Consider the following 17,144-nt stretch of genomic DNA (forward strand, 5'->3'; position numbering starts at 1 on the left):
GCTGCGGTATTGGGGTCTGGAGTTTGCAGTGCATTGCCAGGGCTTCATGCATGGAGCGGGTGTGACACTGTGAGTGCTCTGGCTAGCCAAGGAAAGATAAAGGCTTTGAAGCTTGTGCAAGCGAATGAGCTGTATCTTCAAGCATTCACATATCTGGGATCTTCGTGGAATGTACCAACAGACGTCTTCAATAGCATTCAGGCCTTCACGTGTCAGCTGTACGCCAAGAACACGAAGATCGTCGGTGTTAATTCGCTCCGTTATCACATGTTCTGTGCAAAGAAGGGCCAGATCGAATCTGGACAATTGCCGCCTTGTGAAGACTCCTTGATGCAGCATACGCTTAGGGCCAACTATCAGGCGGCTATCTGGCGACGCAGCCTTGAAAACCTACCAGACGTCCCAACACCATCAGCAGGACATGGTTGGGAACTCGATGATGGCGGTTCGCTCACAATCCGATGGATGGCGGGTCTACCAGCTCCAGATGTCGTCTTGAATCTCATCTCATGCACATGCAGAAGGACGTGTCGACCGTCAGATTGCTCCTGCATACTGAATGGGTTGAAGTGCACTGTTGTGTGTAAGCTGCAGGGATGCTCCAACATGGTGCAGGATGATGCTATCGTGGCTCAGGATGCCAATGACTCTGATGGCGACTCTGATGATTAACTTTGTGTGCACTGTATATTGTATAGCATATGTTGTTCTCTATTATAATGCAGGCCAAATTGCCTGAAAATCTTTATAGACAGATAAACGGTTTAGCAAAATGTATAATTTGGAAGATCATACCGGTGTTATTTGACTAAAACATGACATGTTCAATGATACCTCCGCTTGCTTATTAGGAATATACATCGTATGGTGTTAAAATCAGCTCCATACGTCTTTCCAAACTCTAGTAATGAATAATTAATATAATTGGCGGCCATTTTGAAATCCAAGATGGCCACCAAAGTGCAGATTTCCTATGTAACAATTTCCGCCTGCTTATTAGATATCGTATGGTGTTAAAATCCTCTCCGTACGACATTCCTAACTTGCGTTATCGTCAGAATAGATAATGCCAGCGGCGGCCTAAGTCATTTTATGCCTCTTTACATTTATTTGTTGTAAACTCGTGGTGGATGATATGTTTTAGTTTTTGAGTTATTTTTATAGACAGATAAACGGTGTAGCACAATGCATAATTTGGAAAATCATACCAGTGTTGTTTCACTAAAAAAAGTACAAGTCTAATAATAAAATATTGAAAAATATATGATTTTTTTTCGATAATTGATTTTTATAATAATTAATCTAAAACAAAATGCTTCATATTATTTTTTATTTAGACGGTACACATCGGACGTATATTTAGTCGTCAACCGCACATCGATAGCTAGTATAGAAGTCCAGATACACGTGCAACAATGTACCCCACCAAATGGGCATTTTCGAGCTGGGTGGTTTCAAAGATGGCGTCCATCCGGGCACTAAGCTACCGTTCTCAGATGTCCATCACACCTTTTCTGACACTTGAGACATTGGTCTAATGGAAAATCATAATGAGAATTACTCCCCCCGCCGGAGCATTACTTTTGGTCTGGCTCAAGGACTAATACCCCATAATGACAAAGAGAAAACAGGATTTTAGAAAGTTTTGCAAATTTATTAAAAAGAAAAAACTAAAATATCACATTGACATAAGTATTCATACCCTTTGCTATGACACTTGAAATTTAGCTCAGTTGCCTCCCATTTCTCTTGATCATCTTTGAGATGTTTCTACACCTTGATTGCAGTCCACCTGTGGTAAATTCAATTGATTGGACATGATTTGGAAAGGCACACACCTGTCTATATAAGGTCTCACAGCTGACAATGCACATCAGAGCAAAAATCAAGCCATGAGGTCGAAGGTCTATTACTGTAGTGTGCTATGACTATTACTGCCTGCAGAGCTCAGAGACAGGATTGTGTCGAGGCACAGATCTGGGGAAGCCTACAAAAAAATTTCTGCTGCATTGAAGGTTCCCAAGAGCACAGTGGCTTCCATAATTCTTAAATGGAAGAAGTTTGGAACAACCAGGACTCTTCCTAGAGCTGGCCGCCTGGCCAAACTGAGCAATCAGGGGAGAAGAGCCTTGGTAATAGAGGTGACCAAGAACCCGATGGTCACTCTGGCTGAGCTCCAGAGATCCTGTGTGGAGATGGGAGAAACTTCCAGAAGGACAACCATCACTGCAACACTCCACCGATCTGAGCTTTATGGCAGAGTGGCCAGGCGGAAGCCTCTCCTCTCCTCACACATGAAAGCCCGCTTCGAGTTTGCAAAAAAAAAGACCCTTAAAAGGACTCTCAGACTGTGAGAAACAAGATTCTGTGGGCTTGAAGGAGAGCAGAGAATGAAGGAACAAGGAGGTGTATAAGCAATTGTGTTTGTACAGGAGGAGGGGCCTACTTTTTTAATTATTCGTTAATATTTTTTTTGGAAGGTTTGGTGAAAGTGGAAGGTTTCGTTCAAACTTAACTGATCTCTCCATACAGGTTGCTTCTGTCAAACCAGACGTGATCTGCTTAACAGAAACTTTCCTCCTTTATGATGTCTCTGATTCCATAGTATCTCTCCCGGGCTACTCCCTCCTCCGGTATGATAGACCTGAGCCTCGTCCTGGAGGCGGGGTTGCTATCTTTATCAAAAACTCTCTTCCTCACTCGCCCTGCACTGCACTCTCTCCACCTCACCCCCAGGAATACCTCTGGCTACGGCTTCCCCTTCGCTCCCACCTCTTGTTCATATGTGTGTTGTACCGTCCACCAAACAGTGATGACTCCATCTACATCTCGCTGTCTGATGATATGGACCAACTTCTATCTACTCATCCCAACTCTCTCTTCCTCATATGTGGTGATTTCAACTGTCATCATGCCAGTTGGCTGGGTGTGGGTACCTCTCTCACCAGCCATGGCTCCTCAGCAAAGGACTTCTGCGACTCACTGGGACTGACACAATCTGTCAATTTCCCGACCCGGATCTCAGTCAACGGAACATCTTCTCTTCTGGACTTGGTTATGACTAACTTCCCTGAAAATGTCTGCTGCTCTTCTTCTGCTCCGATCGGATCATCTGATCATGTCCTTGTTAAAGTGGACATCTCTCTGACCATCCTCAGGGAGCCTGCTCAGCGTCGACGAGTCTGGCATTTCACTCAGGCCAACTGGCACGGTCTTCAAGCAGCCATCAATCATCTGGACTGGTCTCCCATCTCTACCACCTCTGACATCAACTCATCCTGGGAATTCTTCCAAAGTAAATTGCTCTCTCTCATGCACAGATTTATCCCATCTCGTCTTCAGTTGTCATACCCTTCCTCCCGTCCATGGTACACGGAATCTTGTGGTGAGGCTGTTGCCCAGAAACAACTTGCCTTCGTCTCCTGGAAAGCAAATCCAACGGAAGGAAATCTCATTTCCTTTCACAAAGCCCGAAACAAGTGTGTGTCCACCCTCAGGAGAGCCAGGAAACAATATCTCTCCGTTCTCAAGACCGAACTCTCTTATCTGTCTCCCTCTTCCAAATCCTGGTGGCGTCTGGTCAAATCCGTTTCTGGTGTTTGTTCCCCCTCCATCCCCTCCCTTACCTCAAACGGCTACACAGCTGACTCCGCACGTGAAAAAGCTGAATGCCTCAACTCTGTGTTTGCCTCTAAATCTTGTGTCCCAAACCCATCCCTCTCTGTACCCACCATACCCAGTCGTACCCTGCTGCTCCTGGACTCCGTGTCCTTTCCTCCTGACAAGGTGGAAAAGTTTCTGTCAACCCTCGACTCTGATTCTGCAACTGGACCCGACGGCATCAGCCCACGGGTCCTAAAATCCTGCTCTGCTGCTCTATCTCACCCTCTCTCTGTTCTCTTCACCCTCTCTTTTGCTCAAGGTCAACTGCCATCTGCTTGGAAATCAGCCAACATCACCGCTTTGCACAAAAAAGGTGCAAAAACAGATCCTAGCAATTACAGACCAATCAGCCTTCTCCCAATTATCAGCAAAGTCATGGAATCCATCATTGCTTCTGATATGAAATCTTTCCTCTTCTCCAATGGCTTGATCTCTGATCATCAATTTGGTTTCAGACCAGGTCACTCTACTCTGGACATGCTGCTTCTGCTGTCTCAACAATGGATGGAGGTCCTCAATGCCAAACAGGAAATTAGAGCTGTCTCCCTCGACATATCACGTGCCTTCGACACGGTCTGGCACCCCGCTCTGCTCACCAAACTCTCCTCCTTTGGTATCCATGGAAATCTCCACGCATGGCTGGCGGACTTCCTCTCTAGTCGTCGTCAACGTGTGGCCCTGAATGGGTTTCTCTCATCTCCTCTTCCTGTTCAGGCTGGAGTTCCCCAAGGCAGTGTTCTGGGCCCCGTGCTTTTTCTGGTCTTCATCAATGATCTCTCTGACTCTCTCGAAAATCCTCTCTATCTCTTTGCTGATGACTCCACTCTCTGCCGCTCCATTCCTCTTCCCTCAGATCGGCAGTCTGCTGCCTCCTCACTCTCTGAAGACCTGGACAAAATCACAGACTGGTCAAACAAGTGGAACATGTCTTTCAATCCTGACAAATCTCACACTCTTACTATGTCTCTCCGAAAAGATCGACTGGACAACCCTCCCATCTACTTTCTCAACAATCCTCTCCAAGAAGTTCTGTCGCTCAAGATTTTGGGTCTCACTATCTGCCATGATCTTTCTTGGGAAAACCACATTTCCAAGCTGGCCTCCAAAGCCAGTCGCCGACTGGGCATCCTCCGTCGTGCGAAGTCCTTCCTCGGCACACCTGAGCTCCTCACCACATACAAGGCTTTCATCCGCAGCTCAATGGAATACTGTTCTCCCCTATGGGCCGGTGCTCCTGCCTCACACCTAGCTCGGCTTCACGCTGTTGAAACCAAAGCTTTCAGAATTATTGGAATCTCCCGCGATGAAGCTATCTCTGAGGGCCTTTCACTCACTCACCGCAGGCAGGTAGGTGGTCTTTCTGTCTTCTACCGACTCCTCTCCGGCCTTGCACCCCCAGCTCTCTCTGTGCTCTGTCCCCCAAATATTCCTACAGGTCGCACAAGATCTGCCAGCAACCCTCTGATGGTTAAACTGCCGAAATCTCGGCTCTCCGCTCACCTTCACTCTTTCATTCCTCTTTTCTCCCGCCTCTGGAACAAACTCCCTCACTCCCTTCAATCCCACTCCTCCCTCCAGGTCTTTAAAACAGCCGTTCACCACCATCTCTTATCTTCCCCCATCCAAAACCTTGATCTTTTCTACCCCCGCTAATTCACCCCAGATCCACCTTGTTTGAAATTCCAACTTCTTTCCTGGAAGTCCTGGCAGTGTCCATATGTTTTATACCTCTCCCACTGCCCCCTTCCCACGCCCCCCCCCCCCCCAAAGCCCTCGCCCTCTCTCAGATCTCTCGATGTCTCCATGTCTCTCGGTCCCTGCTCTCAAATGTTGTGTTTGTGTCCTTCCCCCTCTCTCCCCATCTTGTCTACCGCTCCCTATGTTATATGTTTTATGTGTCGGTTTGTCTTTCTGTGTGATTAATGTTCGCTCTTTCACGAGCCTCGATATTGTATACAAAAAAAAAAAAAAAAAAAAAAAAAAAAAAAAAAAAAAGTGGGTCAGAGGAAGAAGCAGAAAGTTGAAGGACTATGGTGAAAAACTAGAATTGGAAAAGTGTCGGCTGAAGAATGTCGAATTATGAAGGAAGGAGAGAATAAAAAAACAAAACGGGTGGAGCGAAAACAGGTGGTCACGATTGGTGGAGAGGAAGCCACTGGGAGAAAAGGAAAATAATTTTTTATTTCAGGTTTAGGATTTTTTAAAGATTTATTTAAGATTTAAGATTTAAAAGGAAAAGGAAATTAGGATTTTTTTTTTTAATGGGAAGTATGGAAATATGTCTGAAGAGACAGACAAAGGACCGACAAAGGGATTTATTACTGTAGTGTGCTATGACTATTACTGCACCATCAATAATCTAATATTTTGATGAAATGTGTATAAAAGACCGAGTATGTTTGTGCTAAACAAAATAAAACTTAACAATAAAAAGCATCCCCCCCCCCCCTCCCCTAAACCTATAAGTAGCCACCATTAACAATTTAATGGGGGAGGGAGCAGGGTTGGGTTGAAAAGATTTAAATAAGGAAAAAGTTTTTTTTTTTTTAATCCTGCTAGAGACATCACCAAATACCAATTTATTGATAGCAAATAAAAAAACATTGAAGCTATATTAATTTTCAAAAGGATATTTAATTCATTTGAAGGGGGAAAAACAGCAACAACCTGAGTGTGTTTTTTTAATTCTCTATGTCATAATTCCAAGGTTAACAATATCAGCATGGCATACCTCAGGTAATTATAGACATTGGTTTTATTTTGTGACTTTTGATGGTCAACCTTTTTGAGCCATGATAGGTAAGAAAAGGTGGTTGGGCAGACTTTATGAAAACTGAAAGGGCAGGGAAGAAAACGAAAGTTAAAAAATGAAATAAAAAAAACAACAAAGTTGTTTTCAACTTGAAACAAAATTCAAGGAAAATGATTCATGATCTTTACCTTTTCCATTTCACTTTTTGCAGCCAAACCTCTGCCACATGCTTCCGCCAAACCCAATGTCATTTCAATACCCAGAGAGAACCCTGGATATGAGTCAGATGAATGACGAATGAATCAACTAAAATATTATGTTTGGTACATAATCCGTAATAATTGACAAAGCAAAGCTCTGCTTCCAAAAAATCAAAATAATTTATAATCCAGCAGGAACAGTGAATCATAAATTTCCTTTACTCAGGATGTTGGCCTCGCAACGGCCTCATTTTGGCCTCATCTTTCCTGGTTGAACTTGTGGTTTTCTCACGACTCGTTGGGGCTGAATGGAATGCATGTTGCACAAGTGGCATTTTAAATATGCATTTTCTGTGGCATTTAAAAAGGAGATTCTTTCATTGGTTCCAGAGGCGGATCCAGGTTTTTCAAAAGAAGGAGGAAATGTGGTGAGAAAGGGGAGAAGAGGGAAGTTTCATATTACCTAAAAACGGAATAACCTTGCTTATTCCATAACCAACACGAGTAACACCATAACCTTGCTTATTCCTTATTCCATAACCTGTTGTGTTTTGTTTGTATTCCATAACCAACACCATAGGTAGAGAGTAAACATTAGATGTCTTACCTACAATACCTGGAGAAAGCAGCAATTTTGTTATTGTTAAGAAAAAGGACAAACTTTTCTTCCAAAGTAAATTGCTCTCTCTCATGCACAGTAAATTGCTTTTTCCATAACCAACAAAGATTTTGGCATTACATATGTTGCTGTATTTTTCTTGTTACGCTAAAAGTGTGAGTTTACAAGACCCCTTCAACCCCACTCCCATCTAAGCAATTTATTTACATTTAGGAGGCAAGAGAAACAGAAGAAACCTATTATGGGACTTGCTGTGTGCAGATTGAAATTCACAATTGTGAACTCAAAAGGGCTACGAAACTGTGATCTGATTCACTAATTTAAATAGGGCATTCATAAGATGTGCATGGAAGAAGTTTCGGGAACTGAGTGGCGTGCTGATGAGGAGGGGAGTGTCGTTGAAGCTGAAGGGAAAGGTGTATGCCTTTCCAGGTTGGTGGCAAGGTGTTATCAGTCCACCTTGTTATGTTATAACATAACATAATGTGTTATAACACCTTGACAAAGTGACTTCACATGCATATAAAACAACAAAGAAATACCAGCATGTGTGAGAAGTGTTATGATTTATGGGAGCGAGACATGGGTAATGAACGTAGAGCAGCAACGAAGGCTGGAAAGAGTGTAAATGCGAATGGTTTGGTGGATGTGCGGAGTATCGTTGAGAGAGAGGAAGACAAATGATGAATTGCGAAAGATGATGGGAATAGAGCCTGTGATTGATGCTGTGAAGAGGACCAGGTTGAGATGGTTTGGTCATGTGTTGAGGAAGGATGAAAGTGACTGGTTGAGAAGAGTGATGGAAATGAATGTCGAAGGAAGTAGAGGACGGGGAAGACTGAGAAAGACTTGGCTAAAGATGGTGGAAGAAGAAATGCGGGCAAGGGGGTTAACAAGGAGAGATGCAGAAAATAGGGCAAAATGGAGAAGATTTTCATGGGGACCGCAAGGCTAACACCCGCTCTAGCAGGGAAAATGGCCTTAAAATGCATGTTGTTGTTGTTGTATTCATAAGGTTGTGTGAAAAAAAAAATGTATGAGGGGGAAAAATTATAATGAAGGGAATGGATGAAATAAAACTCGTCGCACCAAATGATGACAAATTATTGGCAGCATCAACTGAAACGAGTAAAAGCAGTACTCGGAGGACATTTGAATGGCATTTGATGTGGACAACTGGACAAATGTGCCAAATGCACATTTCCACATGGTAAAACAAAAAGAAGACACTATCTCAATCGATGAAAGTACAATACAGGAACTGGAAAACGAAGCATCCTTCAGATATCTGGGAATAGAAGAAGGCCCCCAGGTACAACACAAAAAAAAATGCGTAAAATAATCAGCAAAGAGTACCTATGCAGAATAAGACAAATTCTGAAGTGTTCTCCCTCTCCAATGAACAAAATCAAAGCTATAATCCAACTCACACTACCGGTATTCCATTGTAGCTGTGCAATTATAAACTGGCCACAATCGGAGATCAACAACTTTGACACCAAAACAAGGAAACGTGTCACTATTCACAAGATATTCTACCAATGCATTCCGAGGTTTTACTTGCCGAGACGACGAGGAGGAGACGGTCTGATGGAGCATAATCAATGGCACAGAACAGCGTGTGTAGGACTAGCGGAGTATGTGAAAAGATCAAAAGACTATAGAATGAGAGTTATACACGAGCATGAAAACAACAAATCAGAAAAAGTATCCTTATTCCATTTAACTAAAAACTTCCCAAAAACAGGTACAAGTGCAGGATACCGCACAGGAAAACGAAACAGAAACAAATACAGCCCCAATGATTGCAAAGAAGAAAAAGGAAAACAACAAAGAAATACCAGCAGATATAACTCTGACAAATGGGAGAATGACAAAAAAGCAGGAATATTCAAAAAAGAGCTTGACAGAACATGTATTGACAAGGAAGGATCATTGGAATGGCTAAGAAGAGGTCAAATTAATTAGAATGGAGAATGAGTCATCATAAATGCCGAAGACCAAGGACATTACACTAATGAAATACCAGCAGATATAACTCTGACAAATGGGAGAATGACAAAAAAGCAGGAATATTCAAAAAAGAGCTTGACAGAACATGTCCAAGAACACAACTCATGTCCAAGTCCAAGAACACAGAACAAGAACACAACTCATTGGAATGGCTCAGAAGAGGTCAAATTAATTAGACTGGAGAATGAGTCATCATAAATGCCGAAGACCAAGGACATTACACTAATGCCTTTGAGTAATGGATTGAGTCAATCGGACAAATGAAGGTTTTGTGGGGTAGAGACAGAAAGTACCAGTCACCTCCTTTCGGGATATAAAAATACTCATGTCGGAACAGTTGTACACAGAAAGACATGACAGCGTCTGTAGGGTAATCCACTGGCACATCTTCTCTTTTTTTTTCTTTTTTTTTTGGATACTGAATCGATGCTCGTGAAAGAGCTGACATTTACTTCACAAACAAATCAACCAGTCAAACAAAATATATAAAAAAGGGAGCGGAAGACAAGAGAAGGGAAAGCACACAAACACTTGAGAGCACACAACATTTAAGAGCAGGGAGATGTGTGGGAGGGAGAGGGCTTGGGGGGAGGAGGCATGGGAAGGGGGGGGGGGTGTGGGAGAAGTATAAAACACAAGGACACCAAGGACTTCCAGGATGTCGAAGGAAGTAGAGTGTCGAATGTGCACGTGCGGTCGTGGACAGAAGTTGGTATTTCAAAGGACAGAAGTTCCAGGACAGAAGTTGGTATTTCAAAAAAGTGGAATTGGGGTGAAATTAGCGGGGATAGAAAAGATCAAGGTTTTGGATGGGGGAAGATAAGAGATGGTGGTGAACAGCTGTTTTAAAGACCTGGAGGGTGGAGTAGGATTGAAGAGAGTGAGGGAGTTTGTTCCAGAGGCGGGAGAAAAGAGGAATGAAGGAGTGAAGGTGAGCAGAGAGTCTTGATTTTGGCAGTTTAACCATAAGAGGGTTGCAGGCAGATCTTGTGCGACCTGTAACAACATGCATTTTAAAAGGCCATTTTCCCTGCTAGAGCGGAGGTGAGCCTTGCGGTCCCCATGACAATCTTCTCCATTTTGCCCTATTTTCTGCATCTCTCCTTGTTAACCCCCTTGCCCGCATTTCTTCTTCCACCATCTTTAGCCAAGTCTTTCTCGGTCTTCCCCGTCTTCTACTTCCTTCTACATTCATTTCCATCACTCTTCTCAACCAGTCACTTTCATCCTTCCTCAACACATGACCAAACCATCTCAACCTGTTCCTCTTCACAGCATCAATCACAGGCTCTATTCCCATCATCTTTCGCAATTCATCATTTGTCTTCCTCTCTCTCAACGATACTCCGCACATCCGTCGAACCATTCGCATTTCCACCCTTTCCAACCTTTGTTGCTGCTCTACGTTCATTACCCATGTCTCGCTCGCATAAATCATAACACTTCTCACACATGCAGCATACACCTTTCCCTTCAGCTTCAACGACACTCCCCTCATCATCAGCACGCCACTCAATTCCCGAAACTTCTTCCATGCACATCTCACTCGAGCAACCGTTGCAGAGTCTGATCCACCTTCTCCATTCAGCATGTCTCCGAGGTAGCAAAATGTTTTCACACCTTCCAGCTTCACACTGTCTCCAAGATCCAACTCAACATTTCCTCCATCTGCAGCTCCCTTTGTGCACACCTTAAATTTGAATGTAGCTGCCACACTGGTTAATGACCCTCTCAGACCACTACATTTTTGATGAACCCACTCAGCGCACATTGTACACTGAATGGAGTTCACTCCGACACCCTTCCTACACACAGCACAGGGCCACTTCCCAGTTCTTTCCACCTCACCACATGCTTTACCACTTGCCATCACCTTCGTCTTTCCGATATTCACCTTCAGACCTTTTGTCTCCATACATTCCTTCCACGTGTTCATCTTTTCCTTCAGTCCATCCATACTTTCCGCAATCAACACCAGATCATCTGCATACAACAACTCCCACGGTAAACCCTCCTTTACGTTCTGAGCCAGCACCTCCATCACAGCTACAAATAGTAGTGGACTTAGTACCGACCCCTGATGCACTCCCACCTTCACCTCAAACTCACCACTGTTCCCGTCCTTCGTCCTTACAGCTGTGTGCGCTCTTTTGTACATTGCCATCACTACTCTCTCTAATCAACCATTCCTCCACTCCTAACTTCCTCAATGCCCATGTCAATACTTTGCGTGGAACCCGATCGAATGCTTTCTCCAGATCAACAAACCCAAGAAACAACTTCTTCCTCTTCTCCATGTACTTCTCCTGCAACTGCCTCACAATGAAAAGCGCGTCTGTCGTTCCTCTTCCTGGCATGAATCCAAACTGCATTTCGTCGATCTTCACTTTCTTCCTTATCCTCCTCTCCAACACCCTTTCCAATACCTTCATTCCATGCTCCAATAACTTTATCGCTCGGTACGAGCCACACTCCAGAGTGTCACCTTTCCCCTTGTATAGAGGGACGAGGGTACTCAGTTCCCAATCCACTGGAATGCGGCCTTCTTTCACCACCAGATTACAGATCTCTGTCATTCTCTTCACACCCCAACTTCCTGCTGCCTTCAACATATCTCCCACAACTCCTGTCGGCCCTCCCGCTTTTCTACCCTTCATTGCTTTTATCGCTTCCTCAACTTCCTTCTCAGTTATCTTCTCTGCCGGTCCTAAAACTGGGTTACTCTCTATGTTGCCATCCCATTCATTCTCTGTATTCAACAGCATTTCCATATATCTTTTCCATCTTCCTTTAATTCCATCCGGGTCGACAGCGATTTGTCCCACTTTATCCAAACAAATGTAAACATTTCAAAATTCTGGTGCCAGAACAATCATGGAAACAAACCAAATCCGATCCCTGAAAATAAACTACAGTGCTCATGCAAGATAAGATGATCCCATCAAGTGTGGACATTGCAGGCAGAGCATTGCAACCAGACATTGTGTTCAAACAGAAAAAAGAACGGGCTTTTTAAAACCTTATGAATAATTTAACACTCGATGCAAACAAAGCCAATGTAAATCTTATGCAACAAAGCCGGAGAGTGTATTATAATTAGCAGAGGCCTATAGAGGCCTAATGCGTTAGAACGACCAGAAAGCAAGATGGCGGCCATATAATTTTGTCTCGGTGCTATGGTGGGTGGGGTCAAGCAACAATTGTGGGTGTGGTCCGTCAGCCTTCCGACCAATAGCTGCACATTTCAAAAATCGACCAACACAAAGAACCCCAACCACAACAAAAGCAACAAGAAGCTCTTATAGGCCTGCAACATGTCAAAGGTAAAAAGGTGCAACTCACACTCTACTCACACTCTACTCACACTCTACTCACACTCACACACTTCTCTCTCTCTAACTCTGTCGTGGCCCCGACTTCACAAAGGTGGGAAACACCATCCTAGATGAGGGGGATCTCTGGGTCGCTCCTGGGAGATCAATTGGCTGTCTCTGGGCTTGTTCGAGAGAACTTAAAGAAGAAGAAGAAGAGGGATAAGCGGAGGAGGAGGAAGAAGAAGAGGAAGAAAAAGAAGAAGAAGAAGAAGAAGGAGAAGAAGGAGGTGGTGGTAAAAGAAGAACAAGGAGGAAAAGAACCAGAACAACAACAACAACTATAACGGCACTCAGTAGAGAGCATACCTCCACCTGGTTGGCCATATCACTCAATGGTGAAGAATCACTTAAAAAAATTAAATCTCAAATCCGAATCCATATTCAGATCTTCACCAAAGACGAATCGATTCTTCCTTGTCACACACACAACCTGTCCAACAAGTTTCGTCCAAATCCATCCATAACTTTTTGAGATAATATCCTGCTATGCATCGTTTTTGGCCCCATCACCTAATGGTAATGCAATGGTGAAGAATCACTTAAAAATTGAACAATTCTCACATCCGAATCCATATTCAGATATTCACCAAACTCGACCCTATTTGTCCTTGTCAGACACCCAAACGGTCCACCAAATTTCGTCCAGATCCGTCCACAACCTTTTGAGATATCCTGCTATGTATCGTTTTTAGCACAATCTCCCAATGGTGAAGAATCACTTTAAAAAATTCTACGAGCCGGATCCGAATCCGGATCTTCACCAAAATCTAATTATTTCGTCCTTGTGACATACGCTACCCCCCTGCCAAATTTCGTCCAAATCCGTCCACAACTTTTTGCGACATTTTATCCACAGACAAACAGACAGGGTGAAAACATAACCTCCATCCACCTTTGGTGGCGTAGGTAACAACAACAACAACAACAACAACTACCATCAGCTACAGGCTGCACACGAACCACCATCCTCTCCACTGTTTGTTGGTTCCAACTGTGTCCCCACTACCCCCACTGTCAAGCCGTTGCCGTTTTACCCTCTGGCACTTCAGTGACCTCACTCTTCCATGATCCAAAACATATCGTATTGGCTAAACAAGGGGGTAGGGAAGCAAGAGGGTGCATAATTATACATACCTACACTATACAGTGCGTGCTAACAATACAGTATGAGCAAAGGAGAAACTTATAAAACGTCATCAGCACGGATTTGTAGTAAACTATAAAGCGAAATGATAAAGACAATTATATGTGCTAAAGATGAAATCGAAAAAGAAACGAGGGTCGTGAAAGCTACTTACACGATATTGAGTCCGTGAGCACGGTAGGAATACAGTAGCGACATTGTCCGTGACATTTCGACCGATCTTCTGGAATTCACTCAACGAACTCCTCACTTGCAATCGCTGTTTCTGCAGAAATTTGACTTTTTGTCCTCTCGTTGTCAAAACAATCAATACTCTCTCCCTCAAGGTTTTCAACATTAATATCTCTCATGTACTATACCCTTCCACATTTTATAATTACATCTTGAACAGATGCGACACTGAAAATAGCGCGAAACATATTAAAAACATTTATTATTGTTTTGTTACTTGAGAAAAAAGTGTCAGAGTTAGGCCTAATGGATTTTAGGTTTAACCACTCACCGCCCAAAAAGCTGAGGCAATTGCAATTTGAGCCGGAGACAAGGACAAGTACTATAAGTATAATAGTCGGGAATATATAAAAATAGGAGCAAATCGATGTATAGGCTACATAAAATATCCTTTATCGATTGTACAGTATTTATCGATGATCGATATGTTGTGGTAAGCAATTTATTGTTTGTTTATGGTACTGTCTGACAGTCTATTTTAAAAAAGGTAATATCTATTTGAACACCCACATGAATTTTTTGAAACGAAGATATCTGTATATATTAAGGAAGGTAGTACAGCGGCAGTTTTCTCTTTCTCCTTTCGCCCATTGGTTGGACAGCTGACCGAACTCCACCCAGAACGACGTCATAAGTAGGAAGGTTGACTCCACCCACCGAAATATTGATTTTCATGCAGTTCAGGCCGAAGATATCGTCGAATCTCGCGTATTCACAAACACCATGCCCTACCTTAACATTGCTAATCATAAACTTTCGGGAACATGGAAGTCAGCGCTTCGTTTCCTATACACCGCCCCAAAAAGGAATATGTTCAGTTCTGCTGGTTCTTGTTATTACCCAGGTGGCAAGAGTGGTCAACCAGACAGGGTCTGCTATAAAAGCTTGTTGTATATGGTTGGATTCCTTAGACCCCCAGCAACAACTTCCAGGTGGACAACCTTTCCAACAGGCAACTGTAACTGTGCAATTCAAGATGGCGTCCAAGATGGTCGCCATATTTTTAAATCTCCATATTGTCGTCAATTGTTATCTTATTTTCATGTGTAATACTGTAGCGGCTACCGCTGGGTTTACACAATCGCCTTGCACCTACCAAGGACGCGGAGCGATCACCATGCCGGGCTCGTCCAGGACGCCCGGGCAGGCCCGCGCTCAACTTGCCAGGCCTCGGCCGGGACGCCCGGGCATGCCCGGGCACGCCCGGCCACGCCCGCTCTCTTGCCAGGCCGCGTCCGGGACGCCCGGGCATGCCCGGGCATGCGCGCCCTCGACTTGCCAGGCCGCGGGCAGGACGCCGGGCCACGCCCCCTCTCGCCTTTCCCGGGCAAACGCTCCGGGATAATGTGTGTATATATATTGCTGCCCGATAAACGGGCTTTTCAGAGTACCCGAGTTGTTTTGTGACAATAAAGAAACTCGGACGAATTCCAGCTTTTTGTCGCGTCCATTCTTCCGATTACGTGGGAGCACAGCTCCTTCATTGGTGACCTACCGACATGGACACGGCAGTTGCCCATAAACTGCCTACCTTCTGGGAGGCTCATGCGGCGGTTTGGTTCGCCCAGGCAGACTCCCTGTTCGCCCTGCGAGGCATCACGGCCGACAACACCCACTTCCACCATGTGGTAGCAGCGCTCGGTTCAGCCACCCCGGCCCGCGCCCTGAGCCTCCTCGAGAGCCCGCCAGCCGCTGACAAATACGGCGTGATTAAAAAGCTCCTCCTCGACGCTTTCGCCCTCCCATCGGCGGAACGCACACGGCGCCTGCTCGACCTGCCCGAGCTCGGCAACACGCGCCCGTCCAAGCGAATGGACTACATGCTTTCGCTGCTCGGCGAGCACTCTCCTGCATTCCTGTTCCGGGAGCTGTTCCTCCGTCAGCTGCCTAGCCCCGTACGCCTCGCCCTGGCGAGCACGACGATCACGGATCCCCACGCCCTCGCCAGGGAAGCCGACAAGATCTCCGCGGCAGGCCAACGCATTGCAGCAGCGACCTGGGGCCCACCGCCGTCCGACGCAACGCCCATGGCGCCTGAGCACCCGGCACGGTCGACGACTGAACTGCCCGTTGGCGGCCGCAAAGCCGAGCCGACCACCTCCAGCACGACGACCGGGGCCTCCACCTGACCAAGCGTGGTGTTGCTATCATGCCAGGTTCGGACAGAAGGCCCGGACATGCCGACCCCCGTGCATCTTCGGCAGGCCGGGAAACGGCCGGGCCGGCGTTCATTACCAGCCATGAGCGCCGGCCACACGGGCAACTTACTTTTCATCACGGACAAAGCATCCAGACGGCGCTTCCTGTGCGACACCGGCGCCCAACTGAGCGTCATACCCGCCTCCGATCAGGACAGGCAGTCCGCGGTTTGCGGCCCCTCCTTGGTTGCGGCCAATGGATCGCCATCCGCACCTTCGGCCCACGCAACGTCACCCTCTGCTTTGGCGGCCAACGCTTTACTTGGACTTTTGTAACCGCCAGCGTGCCCATGGCTCTGCTAGGCGCCGACTTCCTCTGCGCACACGGACTGCTGGTGGACGTCCAACGGCGTCGCCTCATCAACGCCGAGACCTTCAGCTCCCTGGTATGCACATTGAGCAGCTCCGCTCCGACCGAGCTGGCATGCGCCCTCCCGGCGGCGAACGAGTTTGCTCGCCTGCTCACGGAGTTCCCGGCCCTCACGCGGCCGACGTTTTCGGCCGTCGCAGTACGACATGGGATCGCGCACCACATACCAACCACGGGCCCGCCGGTCTACACCAGAGCCCGCCGCCTCGACCCAGCCAAGCTCGCCGTGGCCAAAGCCGAGTTCGACGCTTTGGAACACCTCGGCATCGTGCAGCGCTCCGATAGCGCGTGGGCTTCGCCACTACACATCGTCCCAAAACCAGGGGGCGGCTGGCGCCCATGTGGCGACTACCGCCGCCTTAACAACGCTACCACCCTCGACAGGTATCCGATCCCGCACATCCAAGACTTCTCCGCCCGTCTGGCAAGACGGGTCATTTTTTCAAAAATCGATCTCATACGGGGATATCACCAGGTACCTGTCAGGGCGGCCGACGTCCCTAAAACGGCCGTCATCACGCCGTTCGGCTTATTCGAATTCCTACGGATGCCGTTTGGCCTCAAGAACGCGGCTCAGGCA

The 17,144-nt window shown here is 45.9% G+C and overlaps 1 protein-coding gene across 1 annotated transcript in view; it reads right to left on the bottom strand.

The window, feature by feature from the left end:
• The window catches only part of CLYBL (citramalyl-CoA lyase), a 105,607-nt gene extending 91,464 nt beyond the window's left edge, over positions 1 to 14,143 (bottom strand). The window contains 1 exon segment of the mRNA XM_078784350.1: positions 13,920 to 14,143. Within this exon segment, the coding sequence (XP_078640476.1) occupies positions 13,920 to 13,975 (56 nt within the window). The 5' untranslated portion in view covers positions 13,976 to 14,143.
• Between the last annotated feature and the right edge of the window lie 3,001 nt (positions 14,144 to 17,144).

This window comes from Myxine glutinosa, chromosome 9, assembly GCF_964187855.1.
Source record: "Myxine glutinosa chromosome 9, kmMyxGlut1.1, whole genome shotgun sequence".
NCBI classification, from domain to species: Eukaryota; Metazoa; Chordata; class Myxini; order Myxiniformes; family Myxinidae; genus Myxine; species Myxine glutinosa.